Consider the following 24462-nt stretch of genomic DNA (forward strand, 5'->3'; position numbering starts at 1 on the left):
CCATGAGAAGACTGCCATTAAGATTCTTGAAATAGGAAAAATGTAAAACCACCTTGATTTTCCTATTGTTGAGTATATGAACAAATGGAGTAACACGAGGGGAAGGTCATTGGTCAGGGGAACATGTGAGAATCTATTGCAGGAAAACCATTGCATAAACACTCAATCGATGAGGCATTTATGTTGGAGTAGTTAGACAAAAGCCACTTTGAGTAAAAAGGACATAAGGGTTTCATTTCAGTTTGGCAAACTTCTTTTAAAGGTCTCTGTGCACAATTATTAAACGTTTCTCTGGTCTGATAACAAACACAGAATTCACAGAGGTCCTTGAAAATAATCTGCTCTGAAGTGAATGACCCTGACATATTAATAAGAGTTTACATTTCGCTGTGACCATGCGTCAGAGACAGTGATGGGGGTGCGGCTTTCTATGCAAGTGTCTAGGTCAAGCCACCTAAATATGCTGCGTTAGGACATTTTTTATCCCAATCTGATTTACATTTGCAAAAATTTCACTTTGGTCTTGTGGGTTGTTGATCAACTTAACTAGAAATCCTAGAAAAAATCACTATCCATCCTGTCAGTGTGACTGCATTTGATGTAGTCTTTTTAGATGTCGTTAGATTGTACTGCACAGCATCCCTGCGACAAGCTCCAAGCTTGCTTGCACTGCGTGCCCCACTTCTAGGACAGACTGGCAAGGAAATTTCAAGTCTTGGCCAGTAAACAAGGACTCAGTGGATACGGGGATTTTTAAATTATTCACTCAATGGTGTCAGTCACCTACACTAATCAGTACAAAGGGACACATCATTCTGTTTAATCAGGAGTGAGCTATTATAAAATTATGATCTCTCCCTGGGACTCATCCACTTACCATCAGTGGCAGGTGAAATGTAACGTGCTCAATTTTCACCATTTTCTGAAACTCTTTTTTAGGCCCAAAAATTGAAATGATAATCATCTTTTAATCTCTGATTCCTGCTGGTCTTCTTTGCTGGTAGATAGTATGACTTCACTAACTCTCTTGCCATTAATGGAGTTGTTTGAGTTAGTGAAATAGCATTACCACCTCCTGCGTGTGTCTCTCTAAGCATTTATGTGCAAGTGTGTGCATGCTTGTTGGCAAGGATGTCTTTGGTGTTTTTATCTAATCATCATTAAGCACTGAGCTACATGAGGTGGAACTGAATTGTGGTTTGGTGAAGTGAAACAGGGCTAATAGGACAACATACTGTAGAATGGGATTTAAATTCTGGGACGTACAAGTTCGCTGTCACTAGCATGTTTGGGATGTTTTGTTTAATAGAAAAACAAATGTAACTATGAAGGAAGATTTTAGTTTTTTCAAGGTAAATAGTGAGCGTCATATAAAAGTCATATCCATCAAAGCATCACGAAACTGGTGAAAGCTGTGGCAGAGTGAATGGCCTAACTCATGTACAAGACAGTAAACAGAAAGATTGGCCTGGCTGTACGACTCTACAGTGTTTAACAACAGGGCTGAGCCAATGAACATCCAAACTCCATGTTGTGAATGTTTGGCCAGGTGGTAGACTGTGGTGTGTGTCAGCAGGGAGGAGACATTAAGCTTACAGACAAGACACATGCAGATTTCCACTTAGATGCTCGATGTCCCTCTCTCATGTTGACAGCAGGGTTGGAGAAAATGCGAAAACAAGAATCATCAGAACAATGATAAGAGAGGATAGAGAGAAGACATGACAAGCTGAGAACAGAGAAGCAAAAGAGAGCAAAAGAAAAGCAATGACAGAGGAAACATGTTACAACAGTTACAAAAGCATCTTACAGGAAGAGAGGAGTTACAGAGCCGACACTGATCTAGAATGATGATGCCCTATTTGTCAGGATCTAACAGCCACCTCACTTCTATACATGAATAGCATTCGTACATCATTGAACTGAAAGAGTCCATTTTTCTGGTGATTAAGGGCGTTTTTCTCAAGTTTTACACTTTTAACTGACAATGTTTTGGGGTATCAGTCAGAACTGGACTCAGAGTACCTCTTCTTACTTTTTGACAAGCGTTTTTAATTTGTGTCCCTTAATAGAGTTGGCTCCAGCGTCAGTTCAGTTGTGATGACAGCTACGTACTACAGGGATCCAAAGTATCACCTGTCAACGAGTCACTGACACACTGGCAGCCTGGAGTGACCACAGACCCATCTGCAGAAGTAAGTCCACTGCCATTTCACTCAAACCAATCATGTAGCTATTCAACAAATAGCTTATATAATCATAGTAGCTTTTCATCATCATTATAATAACAGCTCATAGGTATATGTTTACAAGTGATCTGTTAAGATAATGGTATGCGTTGCCATTTGATCATTATTGTTTAATTAGTAATTTAGATTAATAAAGTTTTTAGCAACCCTTAACCCTTTTTAAGCATAATTTGTTAACAGTTACTACCTCGTTTAAACAACAGTATGTAATGATGCATTAGAATGTCTTCAGATTTGTACAATATTTAGATCGGATTAGATTTCCTATGGTCAAAATTGATATCATTAAAACAGTTTTTCACCATATCATACAGTTTTTAAGCAAGTGTCTAATGGGATAAATGATCAAATGAACCATATGTACCATTCAAAAGTGAGCACCTAAATGGAGGCTGACACTGTGTGACGACAAATAAAGAGATGTTCGCTTCTCATTTCCACGTGATCGTTTCACTTGTGAATATAGCTGTAATCATATCATCTTGTCTATGGTAATTTGAAAAGTGTGGCGTTTTACTTTAAAATAAGCTTAATTACTGGAATAAAACAGCACATAACTTGTTAAAAGAGGCTTACACTATCATTTACTTTAATCAGTTAATATCAACAATACACTTTATACAGATAGAGGATACATAATTATTTTTCAATTAATAAATGAAAGTGAATGAAGCAACAAGATTAAAAAGGTAAATAACAGCCAAGTTTCCCAAGTTTTGCATTTTCTTAGAGGTTAAAGTCAGGAAGCTCTAATGCTGACTAATGTGTTCAAAATCACATGGTAGTTAAATTAACCTTGGACCTGAGTATGATGTAAAGAGCTGGAGGTGCAGGGGAAGTGTGAACCTGATTACCTCAGATTCGTGATATGTTCAATGACACTTTTGTGTGCACTTGGGTGAACTAGAGGTTAAGTTTACAACTATTATCGCCCAGAGGTCTGCATTCAAAATATGACCTGTCTTTAATCAGCAGCACCACACTGTAGGCACTGTAGCAATGAAACTAGGATTACATTTTCATCATTAGCAAAGCAGAAGTCAGTATCCTAATGTGTTTTAATAGTTTTTGGATAACAGTGGAATCGCACGGGAATTGCATGGCGGTGATGTGTTAGCATTATTAGGATAAGGCCACACAGGCACAGCTATGGTCACACTAATTATTTGTTCCTCGGAGTGTCAGATTGTTGATGAAATGAGGAGATCTTTAAGCAGATCTTTTATAATACTCCTCTAAAGCCATGCAATAGTTAATCCTGGTCCCATACCTCTGAATCTGTCTCCAGATCTCTAATTTTGTCAGCAATTAAAATGGTATGTGTTGCACTGATTGCTGTTTCTGTTAGTCAATATTAACTTGCATGTAGGATTAGGCATAGGCACTTCATCTTGTTTGTGTGTGTCAGAGCCATAAAAATGGTGCCAGGAATTGTAAGTCAGGTTAACAAAATAACACCTCTTAACCAGCTTAGCATGAAAAAATGAGTTGTTCCTAGCAATCACTACCAGAGCTTCCATAATGACTGACATTGGCAGCTGAGCGATATCCAGTGTATTCCCTATTGTAATATATCTACATAAGATATTGTCTCATGATTTCACAAGCTTTGAATAGTTATGTTGTTTTGGGGTATTTGCAGATGCTAATCTTATTATTTGGACATATCATAAATAATGTTAGCTCGGATTATGTTTTATTATTTGTTAATGTGTAAAATTATGATTCACTTTCTGACTGAGTGACTAAATAATAATGTATGAGTGGCGGCGCAATGATGCAGGGGATCTGCTGCCCGCATGTTTACCGACAGTATCCTGTTGGGCTTATATTTTACAATAAAAAGGGAGACAGCTAACATAGACACCCAAGTGTGTGCGCAATACACTTACAACACACTTGCACTTGCAGCTAGTGTCCAGTGGACATGTCACCAGCTCATAGTTGCTGCAATATTGCCTTGAGCTGTGTGTGTTTGATGGCAGACAGTCCCAGCGCTCAGACACAGACTGTAGGGTCCTGTCACATTGTGTTAAAGTTTAGATGTTGTGGTTATGTGCACATGTGTGAAGTAATTTGTGACTACATGTCTGTCTGTGGCTGCAGGAACCTGCCTGGAATCATGATACTGGCTATTTCTGATGGTTAGAACAGTAGGGGTTCTTGAAAAGCTTATCTGGGTATTCTTTTACTATTTATTTACATAATACTATGTTAACTTATTTACAAGATTTTAATTCATACTCGAACAATATGAAAATGTTCAAATATGAACGAATGAACAATAAATCATCATTAGGGGGAAAAAACACATTAAAGTATTCTTAATAGAGAATTTGACATCATTTTTCATTATGTAAAACAAATAAATTAACATGAGACTCAAAATGTTTTATAAATAGCTCAGTGACTACATGGTGAAGCATTTGTTCATGCTGAAGTCTCTAAACATTACTCAGAACATCACCAATATAACTCCAAGTGATATAACAAATAAATAATAAAACACAGTTATAGAAATATGAATTCAAATGCTTAGGACCTCTGAGCTTAGTGTGTTCTTGTTGTAAACCACATTGCACAGTACAGTATACTACTGACAAACACACATTTACTCTAGTACAGCCATTCCCAAACTGTGCACAATTTTAAATTTGATATTTTCTGCAGGGTTTTCAAACTTTGATTAACTCTAATTACCATGATAATATATTTACTTCATTTCATTTAATAGAATTTCTGATGATTTGGCAGTTAGGTCAATTTTCAACCTTATAGCAAATGCTCCAATTTAACTCCTTTCCAACAAAGATGACTTACAATAGACACTTAAAAAGGCTTTCACAGAACTATACAAACCTATGAAAAGCACCCTTACAGCCATATGCTGCGAACAAAATTCCCTGATTAGTTCGTCATCAGCAAGTATGACAACCTCTACAAAGCAATGCTTTAGCAGTTTGCTGGTGATGATTTGGGCTTGTTATGTAGCTATTAGACATGGGCACCATGCAGTCAGTTTAGTGGACCATAAACTATGTATACAATGTATTCTAACCAAATGTGAGGCCATATGTCTCATTGCTAGAGTTTGGCTGAACCTAGGTGATACAAATGGACAATGATCCTAAGCACAGAAGCAAACTACAACAGAAAGAAAATAATCATGGTGTCACAATAGTCCAGTCAAACTGTGGACCTCAGCCTGAATGCTGTGGCAGAACTTTCAGAGAACTGTGCATAAAGGAAGCCAATAAAGTGAAGCAACACTGTGGGTCAAAACTCTTCTACAACAATGTGAGAGACTGATAAATCGTACAGAAAACATTACATCACATTTTGCTGATAAAGGTTGTTCTAGAAGCTACTGAATCATGAGATATACTCAGATTTTTTAGGATTGCCTTTGAGACAACCAAACCCTGGTCCGATATATGAAAATGCTACTTTTTAATTATGGCTTTTTAAATTTTGTTTCCAAATAAGTGTAACATTTAACCTTGACATCTAACTATAAATTCACATTTTTAATATTGTTTAGATATTATAGAAAACCATCAACAGCTTACCTATAGTACCTGCATAGCTCACCAGGGGCAGTGGCTGACACTTGAGGATCACTACTGTTGTCTCAGTTTTTTCTTTTTTGTTGTTGTTGTCACAGAATCTCTTTTAAATTATCCTCAAGGCATTCTTAGTAGTTCATTTCAGTTGAATTGTGGAGTGACATTGACTGTGAATGTTGGTTTTACTCAATATGCATTATATTTATTATTCATTTAGTGAAGCTGTAAATGGGGCAGTTTGGTAAAGACTTTTGCAGTAATGTCAAAATATGGAACAACCTTCTTCTTACTTTTGATTAAATATAGAGTACTTTATAAGGAAAATCTCAACTGAAGAACAGAAATTTCACAACAATACAAGACTGCATGAACTGGCACCAGATAGAAGCTGTGAATCCAGACTTTATTTTAAACACAAATATTTGTTATTACAGGGTATATCAATACAAATGAACAGATGAAAGCAGGAAGGACAAAGTGAGATAAGAAGAAGAAATCGAGATCTGTAGTCTGTTACAAGCAAGTAGAGATTAAGAATGTCTGTACTATAATTCCTGTGCATTGTATTATTTTGTGTGATCACTCTCTTGGGGTTCAAACCCATGAGCCTTTCTCATTCTCTACTGAGACTTAACTGTTAATTAGAACCTGGTCTCTGAGATGAATCGCCATGAATGTGTTTCTGTGTGAGTGTGTAGCTGTGTGTATCACTGTGTGGTTCAGCTCTCTTTTCTAATTAACAGGCAGATCAGTCATCTGAGGTCCTCCTCTCTCTCCCTTTCTCTCCTTGTATTTCCACGTCTCTCTCTCTCGTTCCGCTTGCCCTTCCTCCTTTCCTTTCTTACATTTTTTTCACCCTCTACTCTTTTTCTATCTTTTTCTGACATCTGTCTCTGATGTCTCTCAACTTATCTGTATTTAAAACCTCCTTAAACTGCTTATGCTCCTGTGACACAGGCTTTCTTTCCCTCTAATATGATTTAAGTTATTTTTGCCATTTTAGTATAACTACAAGGAGTTGCAAGGTACGTTGGTCACCTGCTCCATAGCAAACTGTCCTAATAGTTTCTATATTCTACATCGCTAGTATATTATAAAGGAACACCCAAATTTAGACTAAGATGATTCCTTGACCTCTCTTCTTGCAGATACAGGGTGTTTATGTATATTTGTGTGTGTGTGTGTGTGTGTGTGTGTGTGTGTGTGTGTGTCTTTCTCATCCAAAAATGAATTTCTTTGAGACATGAAAGGATGTCTCAAGGTTCAACGTTTCATGTTGACTTTCTTTAAAATATTTACCACAGGTTGGCCTTTGGCATGACAAGCATGTTTAAGCAGCTGATGCATGCACTGTGAATGAAAAGATGTTATGATGTCTTTCAGACATACTCAAAAATATACTGTTCCAATCTGTATCCTAGTTTCTTTACATTTTAAAGAAGTGAGATCTTTAAGACATAAAGACTCCTCTTTCAGGGCTTTGTAGTGAGGAGAAGGATACTAATTCAAATCTAGATTTAATGGGGAGCCAAGGAAAAAAAACTAATACAGAAGAATAATCTCTAGTTCTGCTCCCATTAAGACTTTTGCAGTCATGTCTTGGATCAAATTAAAGCTTTTCTAGGACCTATTAGGACAACTGGAAGATACGGAATTGCAGAAGTCCCAAACAGAAGACATAAATGCATTACATACTTGTTCAACATCCCTTTGAGACAGGATGTTCCTACTTTTGTCTTTAATCTGCCCATAAAATCTTTGAGGTTTGTTTAATATTTCAAATTAATCCACACTGTAGCACTGGAGGCCAAGGTGGTACTAAAAGTTGGTACAATGGGAATTTGGACCATTAAAAGGAAATATGTTAAGTAATTGGAGAATTAGGAAATAACTATATTATTTCTGTGGGCATTTGCTGTTTGTGAAAAGTGCTATATAAAGGGAAGAAATTTGGATTGATTTGGTTATAAATTACTATTATTAATTAAATTATATTCACACAAATCCACACACACAGGCCTAAAGTCAGTGTAACATAGTAAATATTATATGCTTACATTCTGTTTTTCAACATTTTGATCTCTGACACTACCTCACCCTGTTTTCATTTTGTCCTATTTCTAAAGTAAAAGGTGAATCTGCAAGCGCAGTTTTGACCAGATTATAAATCTTTTTTTAAAAGCCCTTTGTTGCTCCTTCTTTCTTTTGCTCTCTTCCTTTGTAGCTCGTACCTGTGGCAGTAACCTAAGAGGACCCAGAGGGTCATAACTTCTCCCAACTACCCTGTTCAATATGAGAACAATGCCCACTGTGTGTGGGTCATCACTGCAATGGACGCTGAGAAGGTGAGCTTTTCATTGTTTAATTTTACTAAGAGTTTTTATTTTAAAAAAAACAACATCAAAAACTAAAACCCTGTAATCTGACAGGTGGAAAATACACATTTATACCTGCATATGCTTTCATCACGTTGTGTTGTGATCTTAAAAGAAGAGTACTGAGTTCCATTCAACTGAATACAGGGAGTGCAGAATTATTAGGCAAGTTGTATTTTTGAGGAATAATTTTATTATTGAACAACAACCATGTTCTCAATGAACCCAAAAACTCATTAATATCAAAGCTGAATGTTTTGGAAGTAATTTTAGTTTGTTTTTAGTTTTAGCTATTTTAGGGGGATATCTGTGTGTGCAGGTGACTATTACTGTGCATAATTATTAGGCAACTTAACAAAAACAAATATATACCCATTTCAATTATTTATTTTTACCAGTGAAACCAATATAACATCTCCACATTCACAAATATACATTTCTGACATTCAAAAACAAAACAAAGACAATTCAGCGACCAATATAGCCACCTTTCTTTGCAAGGACACTCAAAGCCTGCCATCCATGGATTCTGTCAGTGTTTTGATCTGTTCACCATCAACATTGCGTGCAGCAGCAACCACAGCCTCCCAGACACTGTTCAGAGAGGTGTACTGTTTTCCCTCCTTGTAAATCTCACATTTGATGATGGACCACAGATTCTCAATGGGGTTCAGTTCAGGTGAACAAGGAGGCCATGTCATTAGTTTTTCTTCTTTTATACCCTTTCTTGCCAGCCACGCTGTGGAGTACTTGGACGCGTGTGATGGAGCATTGTCCTGCATGAAAATCATGTTTTTCTTGAAGGATGCAGACTTCTTCCTGTACCACTGCTTGAAGAAGGTGTCTTCCAGAAACTGGCAGTAGGACTGGGAGTTGAGCTTGACTCCATCCTCAACCCGAAAAGGCCCCACAAGCTCATCTTTGATGATACCAGCCCAAACCAGTACTCCACCTCCACCTTGCTGGCGTCTGAGTCGGACTGGAGCTCTCTGCCCTTTACCAATCCAGCCACGGGCCCATCCATCTGGCCCATCAAGACTCACTCTCATTTCATCAGTCCATAAAACCTTAGAAAAATCAGTCTTGAGATATTTCTTGGCCCAGTCTTGACGTTTCAGCTTGTGTGTCTTGTTCAGTGGTGGTCGTCTTTCAGCCTTTCTTACCTTGGCCGTGTCTCTGAGTATTGCACACCTTGTGCTTTTGGGCACTCCAGTGATGTTGCAGCTCTGAAATATGGCCAAACTGGTGGCAAGTGGCATCTTGGCAGCTGCACGCTTGACTTTTCTCAGTTCATGGGCAGTTATTTTGCGCCTTGGTTTTTCCACACGCTTCTTGCGACCCTGTTGACTATTTTGAATGAAACGCTTGATTGTTCGGTGATCACGCTTCAGAAGCTTTGCAATTTTAAGACTGCTGCATCCCTCTGCAAGATAGCTCACTATTTTTGACTTTTCTGAGCCTGTCAAGTCCTTCTTTTGACCCATTTTGCCAAAGGAAAGGAACTTGCCTAATAATTATGCACACCTGATATAGGGTGTTGATGTCATTAGACCACACCCCTTCTCATTACAGAGATGCACATCACCTAATATGCTTAATTGGTAGTAGGCTTTCGAGCCTATACAGCTTGGAGTAAGACAACATGCATGAAGAGGATGATGTGGACAAAATACTCATTTGCCTAATAATTCTGCACTCCCTGTAGTAGTTTAAATATTTATTCTTTTTCAAGTATGACACTTTTTGTAAAATATAACTCTTTTACTTAAACAGTGTAAATTGATAAACATGGAAAAATTAAAGATGTCCAGATGAACAGATTCAACTTTTGGAGATAAAGAATGAAACGAAATTAACAGGATTCCTGCTATAACAAAAATAACATCTCTCATATAATGCTTCCTACCTGTTTAAAGTGGTAGCCTTGTTGTTGCTGAATGTTTGCTGGTAAGCTTTACAATGATGTGGTAAGCATAGAGTCATCATCTTTGCAGCATTGCATAAATTGGGGCTCTGTTTTCTTTCTTACAGGGAAGGATAACATTTGAATAGAGAAACAGAGGCTTAGATCTTTATGGCTGATTACAGCGACTTAATCTCCTGAACTGTCATACACTTAGCAGTGGGTGTGGAAACTTGTGGTCATGGTTGTCACACAGATTAAGAAAGTAGTGTATTAATATCTTTCACTTATTAGCATGCACATCGGTGTATTTTGCAGATCCTCATGTCACAACAGACCGTCACCACACCTATTTTATTTTTGGTAACATAACGAATAAGATATAACAGTTTTTTTGTTTGTTTGTTTGTTTGTTTGTTTTTTTTAATGAATTAAATTACTCTAAAACAATGAGAAGTTAAAAAAAATAGAAGAATTAAATTGTTTCGTTGTGTGTGTCACTCATATTTGTGGAAAAGTACTTGGAGAAAAGAGATGCATTTTCAAGACCAAGAAAAAACAGCAGTGCGCCATGTGCCTGGCTGACCACAGCAACCCACAGAGAAAATATGCACTTTCTGTTTCATGTATGCCAAAAAACCCGCACAAACCTGAAAACCTTTACCGTTACATTGTAAGATAGAATCTATGATCATGGAGTTGTCAAGTTTTGGTTGACCATCCTTATGGTATTCTTCCATTTCATCCTGGGCTTGTTTAAAATATTAGACTGAAAGTATTCAGAACACTGCTGCCTGTACTATAGCAAATGCTATAGTAGATGGACAATTACTTTGTTTGTTAGAGACTAAAAAGGGGTATAGTGGTTTGTCAGTGGTTAAAATATTTTCTTTTCACAAAAGAATGAAGCTTTCCTATTGATTCTTCGTGCAGTGTGGTGACTAATAATTTAAACTGGTACAGAGTCTGCACCCACTGTGTAAACAGTGTCATGGCGACATTGGCTTCTGTGATAGCAAGTTTGGAAGAGGAAAATCAATCCTCTTCTGCAGTGTTTAGATACACTTCGGTTACATTTTATTAATATAATTAATAAATTATTAATATAAACGGTGCAAAGTGTTTTTAAAGTCCCAATTCACAGAAATCTGTCATGAGACTTTGTAGTTCTGCAGCAGTGCAGGAAACTGCAAACATGACCCTGTTAAAGCTTAACTGCATTAGGTTAAATTGTTTGTGTGTGTGCTCAGGTGGCGGAATGGGGAATATGTCGATGGACCGAATGGGCTCCAGCTTTGACCGTTTGGGAATGTCAGGAATGGACATGAACCGTGGCTTTGGTGGCTATGGCGGCGGGGGGCCGGGCCACATGGGTGGAGGCATGTCGGACAGAGGGTCAGGGTCCAAAGCAGGTTGCCAGATATTTGTGCGCAATGTAAGCAGAAATAAAAACACATTCATTTATTCGGATTTGCAGAGCTGTTACATCTGTGGACATCCTTATCTTCCATACAGTTAGTCTTGATAGTGATCGTAGTCATAGTGCTTGCACTATAGTATGCTGCCACTCAAAGTTTAAAATGTTAAAGGGGCATTCGAAGGTCCAGGTTTAGCAAACACCACTTGTGTTACAATTTCTCATGCCAAAACTGATCAATTTTTCTGCAAGCCAAGGTAGTAGTGCACACTGCTGTATGCAGACAATAAGAATAAAAAATGGCTTGCTTTTTTACTCATCATTCCTCTTTTGTTTAGATATGTTCTTAAGACATTTGTGTATCTAAATTTACTGCTTTTTTAATCAGTCCGCTGTGCTAACATGATCAGTTAAACTTTAACGTGATAAACGTTCATTAGACGTCATTAAATATATTGTTGCTGGGCCTTTGTGCGCTTACGCAGCTATCCAATAAAAGTTATTAATATGTGGTGTGCTTCCATGAGTCATTAATTTTTGCTTGGAGGATTTATGATCAGTTCAATGTCATCTTTGACATGTTTGATTCCTGTACAAAGGTCCAGCTGTAAATGTATTAATGCTGACAAATGTAATGACTAAGTATATTTGTGTGTTTTATAGCTGTCCTATGATTTGACATGGCAAAAACTGAAAGACAAGTTCAGTCACTGTGGTAAGTGTTTCGCTTATTATAGACCACTGAATTAAATATTCTTTGTTTAATTCACGAACCACTGGAGCGCTTTTGTCATTTTACCACGATTGATCGCTGAAAAATTTAAGATTTGATCAGCACTTTGTTAAAGATTCTGCTTTCACAATTCGGCCATTGCTCATTCTTTTCTGCTACAGGTCAGGTAATGTTTGCAGAAATCAAGATGGAGAATGGAAAGTCGAAGGGATGCGGAACGGTGAGATTCGACTCTCCAGAGAGTGCCGAGAAGGCCTGCAGGATGATGAATGGAACCAAGATAAATGGCCGAGAGGTGGACGTCCGTATTGATCGAAACGCCTAGATCCTTTGTAGAAGTGAAGCTAACACGTACACTTTCAGTCCCCTTGCCAATGATCTTTTGTTTTGTTTTAAAAACATAATTACTTCATATCGTCACGTGTTCACTGTTTCTTTCTTTCGTCCTTTTTTTGTTTGTTAATGTAAACTACATAGCTATTTTCTTTGTTTTATAAACCCTTTTTAATTTGTGAGACAGTTTATTTGACCAAATAAAGTTTGTAATTTTTAAACTTGGTGGTTGTAAATTCTCCTGAGATCAAAGTCTCAAAGTTGTTCTTCATTGTGTAAACTGCTGCTGTAGTGCTGCCCCCACCCCCCTAAGAACAGTGTTCTACATTGGCGACTTCAGATCTGGAAAATACCACAATAGTCCACAGATCAAACTCTGTATGAGTTTATTTTATTGGAACATTTATTACAAAAAGATATTCCAAGTATTTCAAGATTTTAAAGTTTTGTATTTTTAGTTAGATTGTGGAGTGGGTTTGGTGTAATCCTGACAAACTAAGTTACCCGCTGTGGTGACCTGTTGTTAATAAGGGAGCAGCCAAAAGTAGCTGTTTTAAGTTTCTACTAATTTTTAATTTGTTTTTTTTAGTCAAGTCAATACGGACACCTAACAAAACGGTGAAGACATCGGAGCCGCCCCGAAAAAAATATGTAACAGTGCTTCCTCAAGCTGTTAAAAAGGTTTCATCAAAGTTACAGATTAAAACTCGATTTTAACTGTATTTTTATTTGAATTAGGTTTGCTACAGTTTTGAACTAATTCCTTTCTTGGAAGTCTTTAGAAGGTTTTTGTGCTTAGTTTGAACTACAACGTTGTTGGGTTTCTTGTAAGAGTAGATTAGTGTCTGAAGTCCACATAAGCATTGCAGACTTGGTGGTTTAAAAAAAAATGAATGCGTGACAGTTTTAGGGAACTGAAGATGAGTGGAAAGTTTTTCTTTTCTTTTCTTTTTTTTTTTTACTATTTATGGCTCCTACCATTCTTTCTCGCTCATAAAAGCTTATCAGAGAAATAAGTCTTTTTGTCTTAGCTCAGTCATCCTCTTAAAAAGGACAAGGCCAAATGAGTTCAGTTTAAACCTTTTATTTCTTTTCTTATTGGAAATCTGCAGTAAACCTGTGGGAGCAGTAGCTTTTTGTTCATGACCCTTATGTAAGACAGGGAATGTCTTGGAATGTGAAGATGGGCCTTGTGATGATACTGGTCTTGTCTGGATCTTGGTGAACACGCCCATGGATCCTAGGAACACTGCCACCTTTGGTAATTATATTACCAATAGTTCACTGAGATGTGACCATCAGGTATGTGCGCCGAAGAAACTTGATATTTGTAAATTTTTAAAAGCTTAACGTTTTTGTTTTGTCTCAGAAAATATGGCTTTAGTCCTGAGAAGGTCAGATCTCAGTCGCTGCACAGTCTTAGGGGATTATTCCCAATAATTCCCAGCTCATACAGGATGGACAGAGTGGCAAAGAGGATGTAGCATATGAGCGAAACGATTCCCAACTTCCAATCCAACTTCCATCCGTTGATGTGCACGGCTACGAAAAGGAAGACGATTGAAAGGAGAAGTGTGGAGGAAATGAAGACCAGTCCGGTGCTGTTGACCTCTACAGGGTTGTTTGTGTCCACAAAGGCAGTTTTGATGAACCAAGGCAAACCCAGGCACAGCATGTCAAACACGTTAGAGCCCACAATGTTGGACATGGCCATATCAGCTTTCCCTTAAGAAAAAAAAAAAGTGTACATTGAAATTTTAAAGAATTTAATTTTCCCGTGTTTTGAGTGAACAAGCTGTGGAAGTTTAAATGTTCAGCAAGCAAGTGTTTAGGAATTTTAAATGGAGTTAATGAAACTGGATATTAGTGTTACCTTCTCTGGCCACCATCACACTGGCCACGGTGTCAGGTATACTGGTTCCAGCAGCAAGCAAAGTAAGTCCCATAATAGTATCGGGAATAGCAAGGGTCTCACCTGCATAAACACAATGCCAACGCAAGGTCAGATTACCCTACCAATAACTTCAAGATACAATGTTGTGCAAAAATATTGAACTACTCCTCATTTCGTTGTATTTTGCTAGGGAAATGGGTGCAGAGATTAATGGATTTACAGTATATAAAGCAAAAACTGAGTGCAATTTCTGTGTCTAACACCACTGACTGAAATGAAGCTCCAAACCATGACGGAGCCTGCACTGTTTTACAGATGGCTGATGCTTCTTGACAGGCATTATCAACTAAAGAGATACCACTTCTGTGGTCAAGTCGGTGAAAAATGCGAACAAATTATGTTTTGCGACAAGATGCTAGTAACAAAGTGCCTAAAGATACGAATTAAATTGGTTCTCTGCTAAGTCGTCTGTAATGTGTAGACACAACACTGGTTCTTCCCTTAGGTAATTTTTTTTGGTTTTTTATGCTTGAATGACTCATAGGTCAGTGTTAAGTTGCTCAACAGAAACATTCCCCTGTAAAAGGTCAGGTAGAAAACCTGATGGAAATATTTCTCAAGAAATGAGGCATCGCTCAAAAGTACATAGTACTGTGGATCTTCCACAGAAATGTGAAATCCGATTATCAAGTTAAGTAAACAGCACATCTGCTCCTATTCGCTTTTTGAAAATCAAATCCATTATTAGACATTGTCCATTATCCAGAATCCACATTCATCAGAGGAAAATAAATAAATTTCAGGCAAAGTGATCCAGAAAACAACTGACCAATATTAATCACCACCTTAAATGAATCCTTACAATCCTGCCTGTGAACTGTGACTGAGTTCTCTGTACTGTCCAATTCGGTACAGAGTCTACATGCCTGGTATTTCGTAAGACTCAACTTTCCTTGTATGTGCATGTGAGCCTTTCTGAGAACTACTGGATAATAATCTCATTATACATTAAGTAGACCTGCCACTGTCACATGATAATTTTGCCTTTTTACCCTGAACGTACATCAGTTTTATAGTTCATTCTTTTGTAGAGGGAAGGTGGAGGGGTTCTTGCAGCCCTGCCAAGTTCTGTATACACCCAGTCCTCACATGACTGTGTTTCCTCAGGGGTGAGCCCCCTGTTAATTGCTGTGGCCGGCTAGGCACATGGCCCACTGGAGCTACAATAGGCCCCCTCTGAACCTGCTCAGACAATGGCATCCCAGGAATTAACCAGCAGACCAACATGTGACTGTACTCTGCAAATCAAATGTTTTTCTCACAAGTTTCAACACTTGTGATCTGCCGTGGCTCGGTGGGTGATGAGCTAATTTACACCTGCAGCTAATCTGCAAAAGTTTAATGAGAACTACAGAATTTTATTACAGACGTCAGAGTTAAAACAGCCATCTTACCGACTACAGTGACCATCCACACCAGCACATATGTAAAAGCTGAGATCCAGACTGCTGACATGAGGAAAGTGATCATGAACCACTGCTTCCAGAACCTTCTCCTGCAGTCAGGGATGGTGAGGAAAAGCAGAGTGATGATAGGCAGGGACAGTACCCAGAGAATCCTTTTCAGGTCGCTCTCCGGGACGGCAAAGACACTTTTATGCTCTGCTGGTATGAGAGAATATACATCATATATCTCTCGTAGATCAAACATGAAGGCGAATGACTCAAAGTGGTGGTGAAAAAAAGGAGTTTTACTGTGCCACTAAGAAGTGCGCCTTACCTTCAGGAATCTCATTGAGTCCGTGTAGGCTGAGGGACAGGTGAGAGTATCCTGATTCGTCGTGGAAAATCCCACTGTCTGTTCTGGAGCGACTGTGGACTCGCAAGCTGGTGTCGTCATTCCAGCCCAGCAGACGCTGTGTCTCAATCTTTTCACCAGAACCTGAACCCAGACACGTGCAGCAAGGACTCAGCTTCCTCAAGACAAACTCACTGATGCGAAGGTCAAAGCACAGAACCACAATGTAAACGCCATAGACCAGCAGGAGACAGGCAGCATCATACCTGTCAACAAAATACACAGTTTGAGCATTAATAGTTCATTGACATACTGTAAATAAAAAAAATTGTCAATAAAACATACAATGCTGTGAAAAAGCATTTGTCCCCTTCCTGAGTTTTTCGGTTTTTTTGCATATTTGTCAGACTTAGATGTTTCAGAACATAAACAAATTTTAATATTAGACAAAGATAACCTGAGTAAATACAAAATGCACTTTTCACTTATTATATATATGTAAGTAACAGCAGTGATGAACCACGGTGAGAGCCATTATCCAAAAATGGAGAAAACTTGGAACAGTGGTGAAACTTCACCAGAGTGACCGGCCTACCGAAAATACTTCAAGAGTTCTTCAACAACTCACCCGGGAGGTCACAAAAGAACCCAGATCAACATCTAAAACACTGCAGGTCTCACTTCCCTCAATTAAGGTCAGAAAACATGCTTTTCAGTGGCTTTTGACCATTGGATTATTTCAACATTTTTTCCATCTGTAATTCTCCAAATTGTTGTTACTTTATTTTTAGCCATGGATATAGTTACGACAGTACCATAAAAAAACAAAAAGAAAAAAAACCCTGTAAATACCTGCACTGTACAAATTGTTTTGTGATCTCTTTTAATTTGTTTTTGTCTACATCACAAGAGGCAATAAAAAGCTGTAAATGACTTTGTATCTTGTTACCACCCTTTGGGTTATAAAATAGTCTCTTATAAAAGGACAAAGTCTTTTACAACCCAAATTCAACCCCTGTTTGTATGTGGTGAAAGGTCTTAAGATGATTCATGTAATGATGAGTCAGTACACACAAATACACTCACCAGTAAACCTTGTTATCTGAAATAATGCCAATGACAGCAGCGACACTGATCCCATATGCCAGGCAGTCCCTGAATAGTGGCCAACAGGTGAGACGCCCAGCCTGATAAAGGAAACAAAAATAAGTGGTTTAAGGCTCATAAAACACAACGATCCTTCTGTTTTGGCTGAGCAAAAGTGGAACTGCTACACACAAGGAGTTAGCAGAAGTGTAATGTTTGTCTGTATCTTATGTGTTATCGTGTCAGAATGTACCATAGAGGCTAAAAGTCCACAGGCACCACAGATTCCTAGCAGGTTGTAGACAGCCGATCCCACAATGGTGCTGACCCCAATGTCCCCTTTTGTCACAAACACACCTGACAGTAAAGAGCACATTTTAGCTTTGAAGCCAGGAGCAATGAGGAAGCATGACAGGGAAAAGAAATAAAGAGCTGAAAGTTAAAATAGCCTAATTCAAGGACACTTTTCCTTTTTGTTCCCATATGGTAAAGTCACTGTGTCAGGCTGGGGAACGCCACAAAGACACAGATGATCATGCTGGGGTCATCATTATCATAATTAGGTTTTTACTCAATGGGTGATTACCTAGGAAGGCTGTGACAAGTTCAGGTGCAGAACTTCCAGCTGCCATAAATGTGGCTCCTGCTACGTCCTGTGACAATCCCAGACCTGAGAGAGGTCCAAAATAACACACAAAAAAAATTTATAATGCACAGTTTTGTTCAACAATAGCACAATCCCTCCTCAAATGGCCCATTAAAAACAGAATGATATATATATTTTTAAGGATTTGTCTCTGATATTACATTACATATCTGCCCACTGTGGGCTTATTTAGTCAGTCAATGACTAATCAAGAAATGATGTTAGAATTTGCTGTTATAAATAAATTGCTCTGATAATCATACAGTGCAAAAATACAATGAGAACTTCCACCCAAGCCTGCACTTCACACACATGTTCTATTGGAAACGTGTGTGTTATGTAGAACTTACGTTCACTGATTACTTCTAATGATGGCAGAAAGTAATCGTCGCAGACTATAGCGACAGCCAAAAGCATGTAGAAAATAAGCATAAAATAAATGATGAGCCCTCCATCCTTCCTCTCCTGCACTGTGAAGAAGCCTTCAGGAAACTCGGAGGACTGTGGCGGGATGCATTCGGTCTCATTCTCTAAAACGGCAGGAACAACACACACACACACATACACACACACACACACACACACACACGTTCAGATCAAGGTTATTATAGTAAAGTAATGCAAAAATAAGAAAGAAAAACATTTTAGAACATTTTAGTAAAGTCAACTAAAATTTAATTACACAGAAAAGTTTCAGTTTGGCCATTTTGGTCGAATACGTCACTACGGAAAAGCCTGAGGAAGAATGCCTTTATGGAGACTGGGATGAGGATGAATCAGTTGCCTCCAGTAACGTTTGTGTGATAATACCTTCTTTCAACTTTAATCTCGCCCCTGACAAATACACGCGAGAATATTATCAAATAAAATACATAACCACCTAAAACTAATCATCGTTAAATGTAAAAACTAACCTGACAGGACTCTAATAACGACTCTTAACAACTCATACACACAAATTGTCGCCCCAAGAAGCCAAGATGGTTAGATCTCTTTTCATGGCAGTTACACGGTCTTTCATGTCGATAAGATACGACGATTAGTAGAGCAAACATTGCCACAGTTGCTATACCACATGATTGCGCACACATTATTGCCGTGACATAACTCATGACACACTGAACAGATTGTCACTATGAAACAAAGCTCCCTCGGATTATTGTGGCAGTTCTAAAATGTTACAAAGTAACCCAAAAATCCTGCACGCATTTGCATACGGTGTTTCAGATATGCTTACCCACGGCCCGACGCACCCTGACAGAGTGACTTCCCTGTGCTGTTTTTGCTGTTACTGAAAGGAGACTGACCGTGCAATACAAAAATATTACAAATCCCAGAAAGTAAGGTATAAAATCTTTTCTCTTCTTTTTCTGCACAGCTACAGCAGTACCCATAGTCATTTGAAAATTAAATATAACAAAAAATAAATACAAAATTAGCGATTAGTCCAAGGACGCATGTGTGTCTTTACTCTAACAAGCTTGCACAAATGTACTAAGGACTGAAATTGCTTGTGAGCGCTGCATCTAACACTACATACGGCTGCAAGCTGCAAAGAGAGATTACTGGGAGGGGGGACATTTTAAAGTCTGGTGCTACTAAGAATGGGGGATCACGAGTTGCGAGTCATTCCAGTCGATTTGAACACACTCCAGCCTGAGGCGCAGCGGGGGTGAAATCCAGATTTCTTTAAACACAGTTGCAATACAGCTTTACAAGTGGAAATGTAATGTTTTCTTGATTAAATACATATTTAAGCAACACACTTGCTGAATTTGGAGATGATCATCTTCACGTCAAACAGTGGCACTGTGGGCGCACTGTGGGCGTACATGCAGGCCACTCAACTAGGCCTTTGCGCATATCTGACTCGTAATTGTAGACAGAACATCACCATAAACAGGATTTAGTGTAGTTTTATTTACACTGTAGACTGATACTCATACTACTCACATGTGAGGAAAAAAGGGGGTGTGAGTATGTGGAGGGATGGGATGCCGGGGCTTGTTTGGACATGCCCCAAAGTTTCCCCTAGAGCCACAGAGCGTCAGTCAGGAGTGCTCTCTGTGTGGATCGCTTCGTGCTCCAAAGACATGAAATGAATGATAGTTTGTGATGATGATGGATAGTTTATCCTGAGTCCAAATAAGATGATTTGAAAAAAGGTGAGTCAATTCAATTACTGGTTTTCTGAGAAGCTGCTCTGTGTCTATTGCACGTATTTCATTAAGCAGAAGATTAATCATTGTGAAAGCAACTTTTAAGGTTGACAAATGCTGTAGCGATAGACATTACTACAGCAGTCTTGCGTGTAAACCTTTTCCCAAGTGGCTAGCTTGCACTCTTTAGTGGCTTAATATTCACGGAGAGAAAATAACGATAGCCATCTTCCTTTTGGCCTGGGAACCACACTAGCCATTTATTGCGCATGCTCACAAGAGAAAACAATAACAATCTCGTGCACGCAGGCACGCACCTCTCTGACGTCATCTCGTCACTTGGACATGACTTTGCTTATAGTGAAATACTTAACACTCCCACTCAAAGACATGTTCGTTGTTCTCTGTAATAGAAAATAGAACAAACAAAAAAAAATATACAGATATATTTTTCAATACTGGCCATACTCAAAAAAAAACTTTGCATCGCTCCTTTGTTCATTTTTTTTTTTTTTTTTAGGATTCTCTGTGCTGATCCATTTTATTTTCCAAATAGATACTCCTTGAAACTCTCGAACTTGACCTTTGTCACTGACTTAGTAAGAACATCAGCTATCATATTTTCAGTAGGGCAGTACTCAATAGATATCTTTCCCTCAGTGTGCGCAGATCGAACAAAGTGAAACTTTATATCTATGTGTTTGCTCCTCTGTGTGCATACCGGGTTCTTTGATAAAGCTATCGCCCCCTGGTTGTCTTCATATATCTTAACAGGTACATGCTCTCTACTATCTACTCCTCTAAGTAGTTGTACAAGATACATACTTTCTTGGGTAGCAGCAGCCAGCGCCATATACTCTGCCTCACACGTAGATAGAGCTACTGTTGACTGTTTTCTGCTTTTCCAGGATATAACTGGACCATTTTCAGTTAGACTAAAACAGTATCCAGTTGTGCTCCTCCTGTCATCTTTATCTGACGCCCAGTCAGCATCACTGTACCCTTCAAGCTTTAGACCTTTCTCACTTTTGTGATAGTGAAGCTCTTGGTCTCTAGTACCCTTCAAATATCTCAATAGATGTTTTGCTGCAGACCAGTGCTGTTGTTTTGGTTCCGCAAGATGTTGTGATAATTTACTAACGATCCAGCTTAGATCGGGTCTGGTGCATGTCATAATGTAAATCAAGCTTCCCACCATCTCTCTGTACCCTGTAGGATCAATGATCTCTCCTTCACTGTCAAAACTTAACTTTTGCTCGCCTGGCGTGAATCTCGGTTTACAATCGGACATCCCTAATTTTGTCAGCACCTTTTCAATATGTCTTTTTTGAGTCATTTTAATCTCTCCCTCACCCTGTGAAAAATCGATGCCTAGAAAATGTTTAAGTGGACCCATGTCTTTCATCTTGAACCTTTTCTTTAACACCTCTTTCACATCCCTGAGTAAGGTGTTGTCACTTGCTGCTATGATCAAGTCATCTACCCACACTAATAGAATGACCTTCCCACTCTCAGAACCTCTGTTGTAGACACAATGATCAGCATCATTCTGGACAAAACCATTCTCTTCAAGGTAATCGTGCAGTAACAAGTTCCAGTTACGTCCCGACTGTTTTAAACCATACAGTGACTTGTTCAGTTTACACACTAAGTGTTCTCCTGTCTTGGATTTTACCTCAAAACCTTCTGGTTGCTCCACATAAACTTCACAGTCCATCGGAGCGTGGAGATAAGCAGTCTTTACGTCCATTTGGTGCAGTGTGAGGTCTTCCTGCACCGCCACCTGCATCAAAGCTCGAACAGACGTCATACTCGCTGTTGGTGAAAAAGTCTCTTTATAGTCAATCCCTTCTTTTTGTCCATATCCTTTTGCAACATACCTTGCTTTGTAAGTCTCAGATCCATCTGGGCTTTCCTTTACTGCATACACCCAACGGCCTCCCACTGCTTGTTTACCTTCTGGCAGTGGCATCAAAATAAAAGTCTCATTTTCCTTTAAAGAGTTCATTTCCTCTCTCATGGCATTTTTCCACATTTTTGATTTTTTTAGAGTCCATGGCTTCTTTGAATGTTATTGGCACCCCATAAGCCACTTTATAGAAATAGTCTACACCTTCATCATCATCATTGTCACACTCAGTTTTGCATTGATAATCCTTTAAATACTCTGGAGCTTTTCTCTGTCTTGTAGGATATCTCACTTCTTCTCCTTCCTGAGTACTTTCTGTTGAATCTGCCCCTGTAAACTCATCTAGGTTTGGTTCTACACTCGCCTTTGGTTCTACTTCATTTTGGTCAACCATGTTTGGTGGTGTATTTTTGTGGATCTCAAAAACATTTCTGACGTCAAAATCTGTTTGTGTCTGACTGTCTGCACTACTTTTAGTAAGACATTTTATCAGCCTGTGTTTTTGGATCTTTCCTACTTCAGGATAGTAGACATTGTAGGCTGGGCTATATTTGTCATAGCCTAAGAAAATTCCCTTTTCACATCTAGAGTCCAGTTTCTTTTTATCCTGTTTGTACACGTAGCACTCAGAACCGAATACCTTCATGTTTGATAGGTCAGGTGTTTTTCCAGTGAATACACAGTAAGGAGTCTGTTCCAGTCGCCTACTGTAACATCTGTTGCGGATTTGGGCAGCTGTTTGCACAGCATACGTCCATAAATGCTTTGGGAGTTTGCTCTCCAACAGCATGCATCGTGACATCTCAAATAAGGTTCTCCAACCTCTTTCTGCAGTTCCGTTCTGGTGTGGTGAGTAGGGTGCACTAGTCTCGTGCCTTATCCCATTACTCCTGAGTAAAGTTTGGAACGGTTGCCCGGTAAACTCTGTACCATTGTCGGATCTTATACATTTTATCTTTCCATATGGAGCTACGTCTGCAATGAACTTTTCTGTAGCTTTTGTTGTGCCACTCTTTGCTTTTATAAAGTACGGAAAAATCATTCCACTGTAATCATCAGTAAATGTTATCGCATACTTGTACCCATCTTTGCCTACTGGCTCTATAGGGCCACATAAATCTGTGTGTACTAGCTCCAGTATAGTTTTAGCTTTAGCATCTGCCTGTCTGTTTCTGTTTTGTGTGAATTTTCCCTGTATGCAAACTTCACAGTTTTGGTTGGACCCTTCCTGTTTTCCTTTTATGGTCATGCCTTTAACCACCTTTTCAAGTTTTGCAACATCATCTAGGTTACAATGACCAAGTATTCTGTGCCAGGTCTGAATATCATGACAACCATATATCTCATCAACATTTTCATTTTCTACAGTGTTCAGGTAATACAGCCTACCGTACACCTTCACCTCAAATTTGGTTCCATTTTTGTGGAATAACCAGTTATCCCCATTCTTGAAATGGAGTTCGGCTCCGTTGGCTGTTGCTGCTTTAACTGAGAAAATGTTCTGAGGAAACGATGGGACGAAGAGTGCTTGCTTCAGCCTTGTTTTCACCTGCCGTCCCTCGCTGTCCAGGATGTAGATCTCTGCGTCGCCCCTCATCTTCGCCATTCCTTTCACCTTGGTTCCATCTGCAAGTTCGATCACGTGGTTCTCTGGTTTGAAGTTCTTGTCCACTGTCTTGAACTTTGTGGCGTCGTTAATCATGTGTGTGGTGGCACCGCAGTCTACTAAAAGACTTTTCTTTTCTTGTTGCATAGGACAGTCACTCATTTTAAAGAAACAAAAGGATGTAGCCTCTTCCTCTGCTTTATTCATGTAGTCACGTCCTCGTCCACGACCGCGTCCTCTTCCTCGTTGTGGTGTGCCCCAGTTTTGCTCCTCTCTCTTTAACTGGGGATCTGCAAGACAAGTCCTGGCCATGTGTCCCTTTTTACCACAGGTGTAGCACTCGATAGTAGCCATGTCCACTTTCTTTCCTCTCTGTCTTCCCCGCGACCTTGTCCCGCCGATGGTCTTCATCACGTTGTCCTCCTCTACACTCACGTCACTCCTCCCGTATCTTTCGGTACTCTCGTAACTCCGCAGTTTTGTTTTAAACTCGCTGAACGTTACCGTGTCATTTGTCTGAGTGATGTGCACGACAAAGGGTTTATATGAATCAGGTAGCCCTTTTACTACCATGGCTATCTGGAGTCCATCACTTATATTTTCATCAGCCCTTCTTAATGACGTGAATATAGTCTCTGCTCTGATAATATAGTCAGTTACTGTTTCTTTACTAGTCATCTGGAGGGAGGACAGTTCACAGTATAAACTTACGACACGTGGTTTGTCTTTTCCTGCATAGTGCTCGCGGAGAATCTCCAGCGCTTTTCTTCCGTTATTTCTTGCATCTCT

At 39.0% G+C, this 24462-nt stretch overlaps 2 protein-coding genes across 3 annotated transcripts; one reads left to right on the forward strand and one right to left on the reverse strand.

Annotated features, from left to right (window-relative positions):
- The first annotated feature begins 8063 nt into the window (after window positions 1-8063).
- On the forward strand, window positions 8064-12797 carry LOC109201891 (myelin expression factor 2). The gene is made up of 4 exons (XM_019357828.1): window positions 8064-8160; window positions 11344-11528; window positions 12174-12225; window positions 12405-12797. Exons 2-4 carry the CDS (start codon window positions 11352-11354, stop codon window positions 12566-12568), a joined length of 393 nt encoding a protein of 130 aa, XP_019213373.1. The 5' UTR covers window positions 8064-8160; window positions 11344-11351; the 3' UTR covers window positions 12569-12797.
- Window positions 12798-13644: 847 nt separating this feature from the next.
- LOC109195544 (sodium/potassium/calcium exchanger 5) lies at window positions 13645-19414 on the reverse strand. 2 transcript variants are annotated; one of them, XM_019348196.2, is made up of 9 exons: window positions 19237-19414; window positions 18350-18529; window positions 17940-18023; window positions 17607-17710; window positions 17354-17454; window positions 16250-16533; window positions 15925-16131; window positions 14450-14551; window positions 13645-14301 (listed from the first exon to the last, which is right to left on the reverse strand). In XM_019348196.2, exons 1-9 carry the CDS (start codon window positions 19397-19399, stop codon window positions 13979-13981), a joined length of 1548 nt encoding a protein of 515 aa, XP_019203741.1. In that variant the 5' UTR covers window positions 19400-19414; the 3' UTR covers window positions 13645-13978. The 2 variants fall into 2 exon arrangements, with proteins under 2 accessions (XP_019203741.1, XP_019203479.1); XM_019347934.2 differs by having other exon boundaries at window positions 15925-16134.
- Between the last annotated feature and the right edge of the window lie 5048 nt (window positions 19415-24462).

This window comes from Oreochromis niloticus, linkage group LG1 (genome assembly GCF_001858045.2).
Source record: "Oreochromis niloticus isolate F11D_XX linkage group LG1, O_niloticus_UMD_NMBU, whole genome shotgun sequence".
Classification (NCBI taxonomy): Eukaryota; Metazoa; Chordata; class Actinopteri; order Cichliformes; family Cichlidae; genus Oreochromis; species Oreochromis niloticus.

Excerpts from the sequence above, each read along its gene's own strand:
- LOC109201891 (XM_019357828.1), top strand. The coding sequence starts at position 11,352 with ATGGGGAATATGTCGATGGACCGAATGGGCTCCAGCTTTGACCGTTTG. Across the intron at positions 11,529-12,173 it reads GCCAGATATTTGTGCGCAAT|CTGTCCTATGATTTGACATG; the intron begins GTAAGCAGAAAT and ends TGTGTTTTATAG. Across the intron at positions 12,226-12,404 it reads AGACAAGTTCAGTCACTGTG|GTCAGGTAATGTTTGCAGAA; the intron begins GTAAGTGTTTCG and ends TTTCTGCTACAG.
- LOC109195544 (XM_019347934.2), bottom strand. The coding sequence starts at position 19,399 with ATGACTATGGGTACTGCTGTAGCTGTGCAGAAAAAGAAGAGAAAAGAT. Across the intron at positions 17,455-17,606 it reads GTGGACTTTTAGCCTCTATG|GCTGGGCGTCTCACCTGTTG; the intron begins GTACATTCTGAC and ends TTCCTTTATCAG. Across the intron at positions 16,534-17,353 it reads TCAGATAACAAGGTTTACTG|GTATGATGCTGCCTGTCTCC; the intron begins GTGAGTGTATTT and ends TTTTGTTGACAG.